The sequence below is a fragment of the Jaculus jaculus genome, chromosome 13 (genome assembly GCF_020740685.1).
Source record: "Jaculus jaculus isolate mJacJac1 chromosome 13, mJacJac1.mat.Y.cur, whole genome shotgun sequence".
NCBI lineage: Eukaryota > Metazoa > Chordata > Mammalia > Rodentia > Dipodidae > Jaculus > Jaculus jaculus.
In genome coordinates this window covers 74,254,842-74,269,546 of record NC_059114.1, presented here as the reverse complement: position 1 = coordinate 74,269,546, position 14,705 = coordinate 74,254,842, and the positions used below count along the sequence as shown (strand labels likewise).

The following is a 14,705-nucleotide window of genomic DNA, read 5'->3' as shown; positions in this document are numbered from 1 at the left end:
GCCATCTCTCCAGCCCTCCTATTTTGATGCCATCATTTCTCTCCTCTATTATGCAGGTCTCTGTAGGTAGCATCAGCCACTGTGAGCTCATGACTTTCTCTCTCTCAAATAAATAAATAAATAAAAGAATATTAAATATATACACACAGACATAGGAGAGAGAATACTTGGAAAGAATGGAAAGAAGGAATTCAGTGGAAGGTGGGAAGGGGCAACAGGAGGGTGGTAAGAGGGGACTATGATCATGGTATATTGTTTTTATTTATGGAAGTTGCCAAGAAATAGCATTAAAAAAAAAAGCCGGTATGGTGGGTGCACGCCTTTAATCCCAGCACTAAGAAGGCAGAGGTAAGAGGGTCACTGTGAGTTCAAGGCCACCCTTAGACTACATAGTGAATTCTAGGTCAGCCTGGGCTAGAGAAAGCCCCTATCTCAAAAGACAAAAAGAAAACAAAAACAAAAGAAAAATACTTCTCTTACTGTCATTCACAAACGATGGGGACAGATGCTCCAACAACTATCCAGTCCCAAGATACCTATGAGCTTTGGGGGCTGACTCTCTTGTCTGCATGTCATTATTACCCGTCGGTCCCACACCAAATCCCACCATAAGGCTGACCTACACAGCCTTCGCATGAGCTCCCTGCTGCTGAGGACCGTGCACAGGCACTCCTTAGTGCTGAGCGTTCTGGGCACACCCCTCTTCAGTAGCAGCACCTACCTCCGTGTATTAGAGCCAGCTGTGTGCCCAACAGAGCATGAAGCGCCCATGTGCCCACTGTATCTTTCGATTCTTTTTTGTTTGGCTGGGTGTGCTGTCATACGCCTTAATGAAACAGCAAGGAGGGGGGAAAAAGAGAATTGGCGCGCCAGGGCCTCCAGCCACAGCAACTGAACTCCAGACATGTTTGCTCTCTCGTGCATCTGGCTTATATGAGATCTGGATAGTTGAACCTGGGTCCTTATGCTTCACAGGCAAGCAACTTAAGTGCTAAGCCATCTCTCCAGCCGGGATTCCGAATTTTAATCTAGTGCTTAGCAAGTGGCAGGTAGATACACAAATGTTGATCAAAGCCATGTGTGGTGGCGCACACCTTTCATCCCAGCACTCGAGAGGCAGAGGGAGGACCACCACTAGGAGTTCGAGGCCAGCCTGAGACGTAGCAAATTTCAGGTCAGCCTGGGCTAGGGTGAGGCCCTGCCTCAAAAAACTAGAAAAAAGTCAGGCGTGGTGGTACACGCCTTTAATCCCAGCACTCGGGAGGCAGAGGTAGGAAAATTGCCATGAGTTTGAGGCCACCCTGAGACTACATAATGAATTCCAGGTCATAGCCTGGGCTATAGTGAAACCCTACCTAAAAACATTTTTTTAAAAAGGAAGGGCTAGAGTGCTCAGTGGTTAAGGCACTTGTGTGCAAAGCCTAACAACTTGAGTTCGATTCCCCAGTTCCCATGTAAAGCAGATTCACAAAGTGGCTCATGCATCTGGAGTTTGCAGCTGCTGGAGGCACATCCATTGTCTCCCCTTCCATCTCTCTCTGCTTCCAATTAAATACATTTTTAAAAATGTTTATCAAATTTAACCTCTTCCAGCCAGGTGTGGTGACGCGCGCCTTTAATCCCAGCACTGGGGAGGCAGAGGTAGGAGGATCACAGTGAGTTTGAGGCCACCCTGTGACTACGCAGTGAATTCCAGGTCAGCCTGAGAGATAGAGTGAGACCCTACCTTGAAAAACAAAACAAAAATAAAAATAAAAATAAAAAATAAAACCTCTTCCAGTTGAAGGCATTATTAATAAGAGAATATAGTAGCTGTGGGCCATCTGCCAACATGCCTGGTCCTGAGCCATAATTTTTCTTCTCATCCTCAAAATAAACCTGTAAGAAAGTCACCACATGTCACAGAGGAGACATATCAGAGAAGTGAAGTCATTACCACCAAGTGGCTGAACCAGAATTGGAAACCTCCAGAATCGAAGGTGTTTTCATGATCCTATGGTATCTCTTCCCATCCCAAATTCCCACTGTAGTTGATTTGCTTCTCAGCTGTCTCTGTGTTCCAGCCGTGTTCCTGTCCCTCCAGGGTGTGCCTGCCACCCAGAAAGAGTCCTTTTTCTTCAGGTGGGTCTTGCTGTAGCCCAAGCTGGCCTCACACTCACAGCAATCCTCCAACCTCGGCCTCCCATGTGCTGGGATTAAAGGCGTGTGTCACCACGCCCAGCCATAAGGGCTGTTTTGGCTTTTTGCCTCTCCTGAGCTTCCAGGCCCTAGCTCTGGTGAGATCAGTACAGATCCCTGCTCCCACATGGGCTCTCTACCCCTCCTGCCTTCCAATGGCAGCAGCTCTCTGTACCTTTCCTTCCCTTAACCCAGTAAAGTCTAAGTCTTAAAAAAAAAAAAAAGCACCAGTGGGGCTGGAAAGATGACTCAGCAGTTAAAGGCATTTGCTTACAAAGCCGGATGGTTTGGGTTTGATTCCCCTGTACCTATGTAAAACCGGATGGTGTATGTGTCTGGAATTTTTATTTATTTATTTCAGAAAGAGGCAGACAGAGAGAGAGGGAGGGAGAGAGAAAGAATGGGTACACCAGGACATCTGGCCAAACGAACTCCAGATGTATGCGCCATGTTGTGCATCTGGCATGGGTCCTGGGGAACCAAACCTGGGTACTTCGACTTTGCAGGCAAGTGCCTTAACCACTAAGCCATCGCTCTAGCCCCTGCTTTTGGAACATGCACCCATGTTCATTCCCTCTCAAATAAATAAATAAATAAATAAATAAATAAATAAATAAATAAAATATTAATTTTAAAAAGCACTAGGCACAGTGGTACATACCTTTAATCCTAGCACTCTGGAGGCAGAGAAGTAGGATTGCCTTGAGTTTGAGGCCAGCCTGAGACTACATAGTGAATTCCAAGTCAGCATGGGTTACAGTGAGACCCCAGCCCAAAAACCAAAAGAAGAGAAATTGGTATTATTTATGGAAAGGCATTTAAATAAATATGTAACCAAAACAGTCTCACAAACGTATTTGAAATAAAGTTATTACTCTCAAAGATGATTCTGTTTTCCTCAGGCTAATTATAATTCACTAATATCCTAAATGAATCATTCAACACATGATGAATGGACAAAACCTGGTCTTTGATAGAAAGGCCCGTTAGAAACGAGGGAAAAAGAAAACAAAGTCCACACAATGAAACCAGCCCGATGTCAGAGGCCAAAGGTTAACAAAAAGCTAGCCAGGTGTGGTGGCCCTCACCTGTAATACCAGCAATCAGGAGGTGGCAGAGGTAGGAGGATCGCTACGCGTTCGAGTAGTGAATTCCAGATCAACCTGGGCTAGAGTGAGACCCTACCTCAAAAAACCAAAAATAAAAAAAGAAAGGAAAAGGAAAAATCTAACAGTGAACAGTTTTCACTAGGTTGGAGTTTTAAATTTAATCATTCTCAAATGTATGAAGGAACAAGGAAAAGAGGAAAAGAAACTTCTAGAGATAGTGAAAAATATTCCAAGAAAGAGTTACCACCCAGTGAACTTTCCTGGCATGACACCATGACAACAACCCCAACAAAATACTCCACTCATTGCCACTTAGCAGAGAAAGAGTTCTGTAGCTAAGATTCCTGATTAAGTACTTTATGATGCCCTCCTCCTGACTCTGAGCCGACTTGAGAATAAGAGTCTATGGTTTATTGAAGGCTATATGCCAATTACCTTGCCAAAGGCTTTGCATGCACAATCACAGTTAACAATCATAAATGTTCACACATACTTGTGGTACAAGATGTGTGCTATCACCATTCCAAATGTTCAGGGAGTAAACAGCTGAGACGGGCTGGAGAGATAGCTCAGTGGTTAAGGCGCTTGCCTGAGTAGCCTACAGACCTAGGTAAGCCAGCTGCGCAAGGTGGCACATGCGTCTGGAGTTCATTTTCAGTAGCTAGAGGCCCTGGTGTACCCATTCTCTCTCTCTGCTTATTTCTTTCTCAAGTAAATAAATTAAAATATTTAAAAAAAAAAAAAACCTAAGGTTTAAGTAACTGTCCTTATCCTCAGCTGGCACTGACAAAGTTTTGTTGTCCTTAAGAGTTGTGACCCAAAGGTGTGCAGTGTGATGCCTTTGAGTCCTTCCACCTGGCTGATAGCCTGACTTCCTCCTAGAGAACATCTCCACTTCTACATCTTTTTATCTCCCTCCCAAAACAACAGAAAATTAAGACATTCTCAAAGAATTATTCTTGGAGCCAGGTGTGGAGGCGCATACCTTTGATCCTAGCATTCAAGAGGCACAGGTGGGTGGATCACTGTGAGTTCAAAACATAATGAATTCCAGGTCAGCCTGGGCTACAGCAAGACCCTACTTAAAAAAATTATTATTGTTATTATTGGGCTGGGGAGATTGCTTAGCGGTGAAAGGAGTTTGCTTACAAAGTCTGCTGGCCTAAATTCAATTCACTAGTATCCATGTAAAGTCTGGCACACATGTCTGGAGTTCATCTGCAGCAACAAGAGGCCCAGGCACACCCATAATCTCTTATTCAAATAAATAAATAAGATTTGGGCTAGACAGATGGCTTAGCAGTTAAGGTGTTTGCCTGCAAAGCCAAAGGATCCAGTTCAACTCTCCAGGACCCAAGTAAGTGCATGCATCTGAGTTCATTTGCAGTGGCTGGAGGACCTGGCATGCCCATTCTCCCTCCCCCCTTCCTCCCTCTCTTTCCCTTCCTCCCTCTCTCTCTCTGCTTCTTTCTACCTCTCTCTCAAATAAACTAATAACCTAACCTAACCTAACCTCTGCCTCCTGAGTGCTGGGATTAAAGGCACGTGCCACCATGCCCAGCAATAAAATACTTTTAAATATCTTTTGTTTTTATTTATTTATTTGACACAGAAAGAGGGAGAAAGAGGGAGAGAATGGGTGCCCCAGGGCCTCCAGCCACTGCAAACGAACTCCAGATATGTGCAACCCCTTGTACATCTGGCTAACGTGGTCCTGGGGAATTGAACCTGGGTCCTTTGGCTTTGCAGGCAAATGCCTTAACCACTAAGCCATCCCTCCAGCCCTAATAAAACATTTTTAAAGCATTTGAGACTAGCCTGGGCTCCATGACACAAGAAGTCTCATGTAAGTAAGTTTGTTTTCAACGACTCCTAGCTTCCCAGCTAGCTCAGTCAGTAAAGCATAAGCCTCTTAAATGATTCCTGAAGATTTATGAAGCATTTTTATATGACTCCCGTCCACCATAAAACCTATCTCAGTGTGAGCAAACTCGGGTTGTTAGACTAAGACTTTGCTTTACCAATATGGAAGATGTATGTGATCAAAGCTCAATCTCTCGAACATCCACCTCTACTATTTATTGAACTTCATGTAAGTCTCCACAGGCCAGGGATGCGGCTCCAATCCTTCCCTGAACTGACTTTATCACTCATGTCAAAGCTGCAAACCAACGGATGGGAAACACAAGGGTGGCTCCCTGGCTGGAAAAGACTCAAAGTCTATGCTCTGACACTACAGATCAACAGAGCCATCTTCAAACTTGACACCACGTGCTGTCCGGAAACTCTTACACATGCCACACGTGCATGGATGAAGCCACTTGACATACTCAAAAGTGGAATCACAGCCGGGCGTGGTGGCATATGCCTTTAATCCCAGCACTCAGTGGGCAGAGGTGGGAGGATCACTGTGAGTTCAAGGCCACCCTGAGACTACATAGTGAATTCCAGGTCAGCCTGAGCTAGGGTGAAACCCTACTTCAGAAAACCAAAAAAATAAAAGTGAATGGCTACTGTATTTGTGGTACCATAGTTAAAATTAGCTTTATTTTTCTAAACTCCCCAAGTATCACTCTAGCTTTGTTACAGTTACTTTTATCATAGTAAGGTTTGATCCTAGCACTCAGGAGGCTGACGTAGGAGGATGGGTGGGAGGTCAAGGCTAGCCTGGGACCACAGAGTTAATTCCACATCGGCCTGGACTAGAATGAGACCCTACCTCAAAAAAAAAAAAAAATAAATAAATAAATAAAAGCCGGAAATGGTGGTATTCGCCTTTAATCCCAGCGCTTGGGAGGCAGAGGCAGATCACTGTGAGTTCGAGGCTACACTGAGACTGCATAGTGAATTCCAGGTCAGCCCGAGCTAGAATGAAACCCTACCTAAAAAAATTAGCCCTGAGGGAAAAAAAAACATTAGCCCTGAAAATCAGATTCTAAAGAACGCTGTCTCCCACAGATGTTCCATGCAAAAATATTCCACATACATCCAATACCCTGCTGATGATGTTCAGAGAAAGAGAGAGAAGTCTAAAAAATTTTTATTTGGGCTGGAGAGATGGCTTAGCGGTTAAGCGCTTGTCTGTGAAGCCTAAGGACCCCGGTTCGAGGTTCGGTTCCCCAGGTCCCACGTTAGCCAGATGCACAAGGGGGCGCACGCGTCTGGAGTTCGTTTGCAGAGGCTGGAAGCCCTGGCGCGCCCATTCTCTCTCTCTTCCTCTATCTGTCTTTCTCTCTGTGTCTGTCGCTCTCAAATACATAAATAAAAAATTTAAAAAAAAAATTTTGTTTGGGGGAGGGGTTTCGAGATAGGGTCTTGCTCTCTAGCCCAGGCTAACCTGGAATGCACTATGTAGTAACTCACAGTGATCCACCAACCTCTGCCTCCTGAGTGCTAGATTAAATGCACGCAACACCACGCCAGGCCTGAGAACTTTAAACTTTTAACTATATGGTTCTCACATCCCAAGATCGTGACATAGTCCTCCTTCCTCTCTGCCTTTCGGTGCTGGAAATGAAAGCCTGGGTCTTGCCTATGCTACAGCTCTACCTCGGACCAAAGTCTCCATCCCCGAGAGCCCTGCCTAACATGAGAGGTGGAGGCAGGGAGGGAGGTGTATCTGACCCTAGGAGGATGGCTGTGCAAGCCACAGCTGTTTGATCAGACCGCACAAAGTACCGCTTGCACAGCCTTGTGCTTCAGGGCTGGAGAAATGGCTTACCAGTTAAAAGCATTTGCCTGCAAAGCCAAAGGACTTTAGTTCAATTCCCCACAACCTACGTTAGCCAGATGCACAAGGTAGAACATGCATCTGGAGTTCCTTTGTAGTGGCTGGAGGCCCTGGTGTGCCCATTCTTGGTCTGTGTGTGTGTGCGCGTGCGTGCGTGCGCACGCGAGCGTGTGTGTGGGTGTGTATGTGTGTGTGTGTGTCTGCCTCTTTCTCTCACTATATCAAATAAATAAATAAATAGCTGGGCGTGGTGACACACGCCTTTAATCCCAGCACTTGGGAGGCAAAGGTTGGATGATTGCCATGAGTTTGAGGCCACCCTGAGACTACAATAGTTAATTCCAGGTCACCCTGGACCAGAGTGAGACCCTACGTCGAAAAATCAAAAATAAAAATAAAAAATTAATAAATTAAAAAAAAAAAACAAGTTGTGTGGTGTTGGAGCTGACCCAGGGAGATGCCGCAGGAAGCACATGCAGGAGAGAAAAAGCGGAAGCTCTGGACAGATCATCAGGCTAAAGCCACAGCTAAGAAAGTGATTGTTTTAGGAAGAACTATTAATATTCGTTGATGGCCTGTTCAGTCACCATCAATGACCTCCAGCCTCAAGAAGGCAAGGACCAACAGCTAAAGTTGTTCTTTGAACTCCACACACGCACCCATTCTCTCTCTCTCTCTCACACACACATACACAGGTTAAAAACTGTCATTGGGAGCTGGGAGTGGTGGCGCACACCTTTAATCCCAGCACTCGGGAGGCAGGGGTAGGAGGATTGCCATGAGTTCGAGGCCACCCTGAGACTCCATAGTGAATTCCAGGTCAGCCTGGGCTAGAGTGGGACCCTACCTCAAAAAAAAAAAACAAAAAAAAAATAAGTGTCATTGGGCATGGGGGCACATGCCTTTAATCCCAGTTCGCAGAAGGCTACTAAGATAGTAGAATCACTGTGAGTTCAAAGCCAGCCTATAGGCCTGAAGAGATGCCTCAGTGGCTTAAAGGTATTTGCTGGGTTTAATTCCTCAGTCACCCTCATAAAGCTGGACACAAACATTCAATATAGCAGCAAGAGACCCTGGCACACTCATACACACACATGCACACACGCCTGGCTACATGTGAATTCCAGGTCAGCCTGGGCTAGGGTGAAGTGAAACCCTACCTCAAAGACAAAAATGCATGCCTTTAATCCCAGCACTTTGGAGGCAGAGGTAGGAGGATCACCATGAGTTCGAAGCCACCTTGAGACTAGAGAAAAACCATCTGTTGGGGGCTAAAATGAAAAAAAGGGACTTCTTCCTCTGGATGGCTCTGAGGTACAAAAGCAATGCCTCAATGCAGCTTCCCACAATGTGATGTCTACTGAAAAATAAATCACTTTCTCACCTCCTCCTACTATTATCTTTTAATAAACCATGTACAATTTAGGTGAGAGCTTTATCCTCTTACAAAATATTTTTAGAGTCAGAAGCATAGCATCTGCAAGGCATTATTTTTACACACGAAAAAATAAAAACCTGCCAAATAGAAGGACCTGAAAAAAATATGATCACTGTAGGCTGAACCATCCCCCTTCCCTAGATATCCCTCAAAGAAAATATGTAAGATCCTGTGGGGGAAGAGTGACAGTATGTCTCATTACATGCTGTGCATTTGGAGGTGAAGGATTTTTAACATTCTTGAACTCTGGCCACATTTCAGAAGCCTTTCCACTTGTAGTTTAATCCCACTGAAGAGGAAAGGTTAAAGATCAGTTATCTTCCAACCAGGCTTCCAACCAAAAAAGACTTAGAAAGCCTGGTGTGGAGCAGCGTCCGGCACTTGGGAGGCAGAGGTAGGAAGCTGAGACTACATAGTGAATTCCAGATCAGTCTGGACTGAAGTGAGACCCTACCTCGGAAAACCAAGAGAGAGAGCCCTATTACTTACATGAGAAGATACAAAGGAAGCCTGCTGAAAACATTAAGATGACCCTGCATCCATCAGGGGCTGACAGAGGAAGTGGTTTATATTTGAAAATTAGGTCTAAAAATAGGATCCATTTCAAGAGTACTCTCCACAGAGCACAGATCTTTTTGTTTGTTTGTTTGTTTTGAAGATTGGTCTCACTCTAGCCCAGGCTGACCTGGAACTCACTCTGTGGGCCCAGACTGGCCTTGAATTTAAGTAGATCCTCCTACCCCAGCCTCCTGAGTGCTGGATGAGAGGCCTGTGCCACCAAGTCTCGCAAATCTCTTGTTTATTTATTTAATTTATTTATTTAGAGACAGGAAGATAGAGAAAGAATGGGCACCCCAGGGCCTTCAGCTGCTGCACAGGAACTCCAGAAGCATGAGCCACCTTGTGCATCTGTCCTTTGACCTTACAGGCAAGTGCCTTAACCGCTAAACCATCCCTCCAGCCCAAGATTGCTTGTTTTTAAGAAACATATGCAAAGGCTGCAGGACCCAGATCTCTGATTTCTTGTCCTCCATCCACCTGTCTTCTGTTTTAGACATGAAAAGAAACGGGAGAGCCAGGTGTGGTGGGCCACACCTTTAATCCTAGCACTCCAGAGGCAGAGGTAGAAGGATTGCCGAGTTCAAGGCCATCCTGAGTCTACATAATGAATTCCAGGTCAGCCTGAGCTACCGTGTGACCCTACATGGGGTGGTGGTGGGGGGGGATATGGGAGAGATACCGGAGGAGGACCATGAATTTAGCAATGCACCTGGGAGCTACTGATAAAAGGAGCAGAGAAAGAAAATACTTTGCAAATCTAAAAACAAGAGGGCATCATTAACTAGGCATTGATAAAAAGACTGAAAGCTACTGCTTGAGTTCTGATCTAACCTCCAATCGGTGCTGTCTTGTAACCCACCGCGGGGTTTGCAATGCTAGCTTCTTCTGGGCCTCCAGACACACCCACCACCACCACCACTACCCCCAGCAGCCTTCGCCTGGGCAGGGCCCCTACCTGGACCACTCTTCCCAGATCTCCCCCATTTTTTGATTTTTCTGATTTACTTTTATTTTATTTGGTTTTTCAAGGTATGGTCTCACTCTAGCCCAAGCTGACCAGGAATTCACTCTGTAGTGTCAGGATGGCCTCAAACTCACGGCGACCCTCCTACCTCTGCCTCCCAAGTGCTGGGATTAAAGGCGTGCGCCACCACGCTCGGCTTATTTTTATTTATTTATTAGAGACTGAGAGAAGGACAGAGAAAGAGGGAGAGAGGGAACGCCACAGGCCTGTAGCTGCAAACGAACTCCAGATGCAGGCGCCACCTGATGCATCTGGCTAACGTAGGACCTGGAGAATCTGGGTCCTTAGGCTTGGCAGGCATGCACCTTAACCGCTAAACCATCTTTCCAGGGCCCCTCTCCCATTTTTCAAGAGGCTCAAATGCCATCTTTCCCAATGATGAAAAGGATGCCTTTTCTCTCCCATCATCCCCTTTATCATACAACGTACTTCTATGTTCTTTCTACAGTTTATCCAGCTTCTATTCTTGCCTCTACATGAGTTCCCAGAGTAACAGGAGCTTTGTCTCTGTTTCCCGGATGTCGAGCACAGGCGTTTAGAACCGCGCCTGGCACACAGTAGGAGCTCATCTAGGATTTTCTGAATGAATGAACTTCTTGATAGCAAAACTGCAGATGGATTTCAAGAAGAGGAGAGACGAAAGGGGTTTCGGGAGCGACAGAGGAATCCACCGGGGACAGGCAGAAAGTGACCGAGGCTGGCCGGGGCCGCCCCCCGCCCCCACCGCCGCAGTGATGGGGAGGCAGAGCACCGCATCCCGCTCGCAGCATCCAATGGCACGCTAGTCAAAGCCAGCCACAGGGACAGGCGAGCTCTCCAGGGTGGCGGACGAGGTCCAGGGCAGACTCACTCCGCAGCCCTTCTCCTCCCAGCCGTGCCCGCATCCCACAGCGCCCGGACGCCCCCGGGCCGCAACGACTGTCCCGGCTCGGGCCTCTTTCCCCCCACTCCCCCGCCGGGTGACCCCGGGAGTCGGAGCTCCGCACTACGACACCTGCCGTCCCCGCCGGAGCGGTCCCGGGGAGGCCCCGGTGCGTCCTGCCGCCTCGCCCCACCCGGCACACGGGCAGGAAGCGCCCGGGCCGCCGCAGGGACGGAGCTCGGGGCCCCCTGGCCCCGACCGGACCCGGAGCACTCACCTCGGGGCGCACGTACGACACGAAGGAAGGCTTGGGCGCCTTGGTGCCGCCGCCGCCGCCCACCACCCCTTTGCCCAGCATAACGCCGCCCTGGGAGGCCAGCGCGCGCGCGCCGTGCGGGAGATCGGTCTCGGCCTCGGGCTCCGGCTGTGGCCGCGGCCACTAGCACTGGCGGCCCGGGCTCCGCCCATCCCTAGGGCCGCGCCGAGCACGGCGCCGCCCGCATCCGGCTCCGAGCTGACACACCGCTCGCTCCGCCCACCGGCCGGGGAGCACGAGGCCACACCCCCTCGCCGCGCGACGGTAGGCTGTGGCCTCGGTGATTGGTCCTATTACACAGGACCCGCCCCCCAGGCGTCCTCTGATTGGTCGGAAGCCCTACCGAGCCCGTGCCCCTCCCTGCCTGAAGACATATTTGCTTTAACCAATCCAAAGAGCGTTCTCTCCGGACTTCGCGGCGATTGGGCGGTGAGAATATCGCCGTCGTCCAATGGTCCTGCGGTCACTGAGTTGTGGGTAGCTGTGCAGTCGTTACTCCCTTTTCATCGGCTCTTTGCATTAGAATAATGTCCAAAAGTGGGCTGAAAGCCCGGCGTGGTGGCGCATGCCTTTAATCCCAACACTCGGGAGGCAGTGGTAGGAGGATCACCATGAATTCGAGGCCACCCTGAGACTACATAGTGAATTCCAGGTCAGCCTGGGCGACAATGAGACCCTACCTCGAAAAGCCCCCCCACCAAAAAAAAGTGAAAGAGGGGCTGCAGAGATTCTTAGCGGTTAAGGCGCTTGCCTGCGAAGCCTAAGGACCCAGGTTCGATTCCCCAGTAACCACATAAGCCAGATGCGCAAGGAAGCGAATGTGTCTGGAGTTCCTTTGCAGTGGCTAAAGACCCTGGTGTACCCATTCTCTTTGTCTATTTCTCTCAAATAAATAAACATGATTTTTAAAGAAGAAAAAAATGAAAGTAGCTTGAAATGATCATAAAATCTCTTTTGCCAACTTCATTTTATTTTTTTTAAGGCTCCAGGGTCTCCAGCCACGGAAAACGAACCCCATATGCAATGAGCCACTTTGTGCATTTGACCTCATGAGGGTACTGGGGAATTGAACTTGGGTGGTCAGGCTTTGCCAGCAAGTGCCTTTGGATGTGGGCCACCTGGCTTTGCAAGTACCTGTAACCGCTGAGCCATCTCTCCAGCCCAAATATTCCAAACTTTTTGTTCCGTTGTTTTTCTAAGCGGTACAATATGAAAAGCCCTTAAGAGACTAATTTTATCTTCTCTCCCATGTTGCTGACAAACCCCTCACTTAAAGCCAAGATTGCAAATAAAATCCACTTCAAGTGCTCTGGTAGAGCTCTTGCTTAGTGTGTGCGAGACCTTGGGAAAAAAAAAAAAAAGAAAAGAAAATTGCCCTTTTGACACAAAGCGCCATGCGTTAGGCGTGGATGAATAAGACAGGATGCAGTTGTCAGGAAGTTCCCCTGACACCAGTGCGAAACGCTGATAAGCATTTGCAGTTAATCTTTCAAGTGTTGGGCACTGTGCTTCTGTTACCTAACAGCCTTCGCGTCCTCCCCCTTCCCACATCCCCTCCAATATAAAACTTGGAAGATGATGGTGGCGACCTTGAACTTCTAATTCTCCTGCTTCCACCTCCCAAGCGCTGGGATCACAGGTCTTCACCTGCACACCCAGCTAGTAATTGTCATTTTTGCAACAACAGATTAGAAGCAGTTTAAATGTCCACCAGTAGGGATGGACTGGGTAAATGATGGAGCAACCGTACAGTGAGATACTGTGAAGCCATAAAAATAACAAAGGAGGGCTGGAGAGATGACTTAGCCATTACCAGGTTCATTTTCCCAGGACCCATGTAAGTCAGATGCACGAGGTGGCACATGCGTCTGGAGTTCCTTTACAGTGGCTAGAGGCCCTGGCATATCCATTCTCACTCTCTCCATCCCTTCTTTTCTGTCTCTCTCTCCCTCTTTCTGTCTCTCTCAAATAAATAAATAATTTTTTTTTAAAAGTAACAAAGGCCCGGGCGTTTTGGCACACGCCTTTAATCACAGCACTCAGGAGTCAGGGGTAGGAAGATCACTGTGAGTTCAAGGACATCCTGAGACTACATAGTGAATTCCAGGTCAGCCTGAACTTCAGTGAAACTCTATCTCAAAAAAAAGGGGGGGAGGCTGGAGAGAGATGCCTTAATGGTTAAGGTGTTTGCCTGTGAAGCCAAAGGACCCAGGTTCAATTCCCAGGACCCACGTAAGCCAGATGCACAAGAGGCACATGCATCGGAGGTTCTTTTGCAGTGGGTGGAGGCCCTGGCATGCCCATTCTCTCTGTCTGTCTCTCTTTTCTCTCTCTCTCTCTCTCTGTTTGCAAATAAATAAATAAAAATTTGAGAAAAAAAAAGACAAGAGGGCTGGAGAGATGGCTTAGCGGTTAAGTGCTTGCCTGAGAAGCCTAAGGACCCCGGTTCGAGGCTCGGTTCCCCAGGTCCCACGTTAGCCAGATGCACAAGGGGGCGCACGCGTCTGGAGTTCGTTTGCAGAGGCTGGAAGCCCTGGCGCGCCCATTCTCTCTCTCTCCCTCTATCTGTCTTTCTCTCTGTGTCTGTCGCTCTCTAATAAATAAATAAATAAAAATTAAAAAAAAAAAAAGACAAGAAAGTAACAAAGGAAACTTTAGAAAGCAGCTGTGAAGGTTGGTGGTTAAAAGCAGCTATGCTGGAGTCAATCTACCTGGGCTCAAAATTCTTGCTTTACTTTCTAGGACCTCAATTTTCACACATATAAAAATGCAAGCAGGCTGGGTGTGGTGGCACATGCCTTTAATCCTAGCACTTGGGAGGCAGAGATAGGAGGATCACTGAGAGTTCGAAGCCACCCTGAGACTCTATAGTGAGTTCCAGGTCAGCCTGAGCTAGAGTGAGACCCTACCTCAAAAAAAAAAAAAAAAAAAAAAAAAAAAGAAAGCTCTTCAGTTTGGGGTTGAGAGAAAACCTATCTCAAAAAACAAGAAAAAAAAAAAAAAACAAGAAAAAAGAGAGACAGACATGAATATTATTTTTAAAAATATTTATCTATTTACTTATTTGCAAGCATAGAGAGAGGAGAAAGAGGTACAGAGAGAATGGATCTGCCAGGTCCTCCAGCCACTGCAACTGAACTCCAGATGCATGCACCACTTTTTGCATCTGGCTTTAGGTAGACATGTAGGAATTGAACCTTGGTCATTAGGCTTTGAGGCAAGCACCTCAACCGCTAAGCCATCTCTCCAGTCCGTGAATAGCATTATAAAATTTTCAGATAGGGTCTCACGGAGAACAGGCTGGTCTTTGACTGTTTGTGTAGCCCAGACTGACTTTGATCCTGATCCTCCTGCCTCCACTTGTCAAATGATGGCTTACAGGGATGTGTCACCATGCTAGACTGGTTTAAGTATTATAATGATATTGTGAGAATTATATGAGTTAATAAAATGCTTAGAGTATTACCACATACAATGACATTGTTTT

The 14,705-nt window shown here is 47.2% G+C and overlaps 1 protein-coding gene across 2 annotated transcripts in view; it reads right to left on the bottom strand.

Annotated features, from left to right (window-relative positions):
- Positions 1–11,273, bottom strand: part of Mtmr12 (myotubularin related protein 12) — an 89,166-nt gene extending 77,893 nt beyond the window's left edge. For both annotated transcript variants that reach the window (XM_045132648.1, XM_045132649.1), the window contains exon 1: positions 11,180–11,273. In XM_045132648.1, the coding sequence (XP_044988583.1) occupies positions 11,180–11,260 (81 nt within the window). In that variant the 5' untranslated portion in view covers positions 11,261–11,273. The remainder of the gene's footprint in view (positions 1–11,179) is intronic.
- Positions 11,274–14,705: the final 3,432 nt, after the last annotated feature.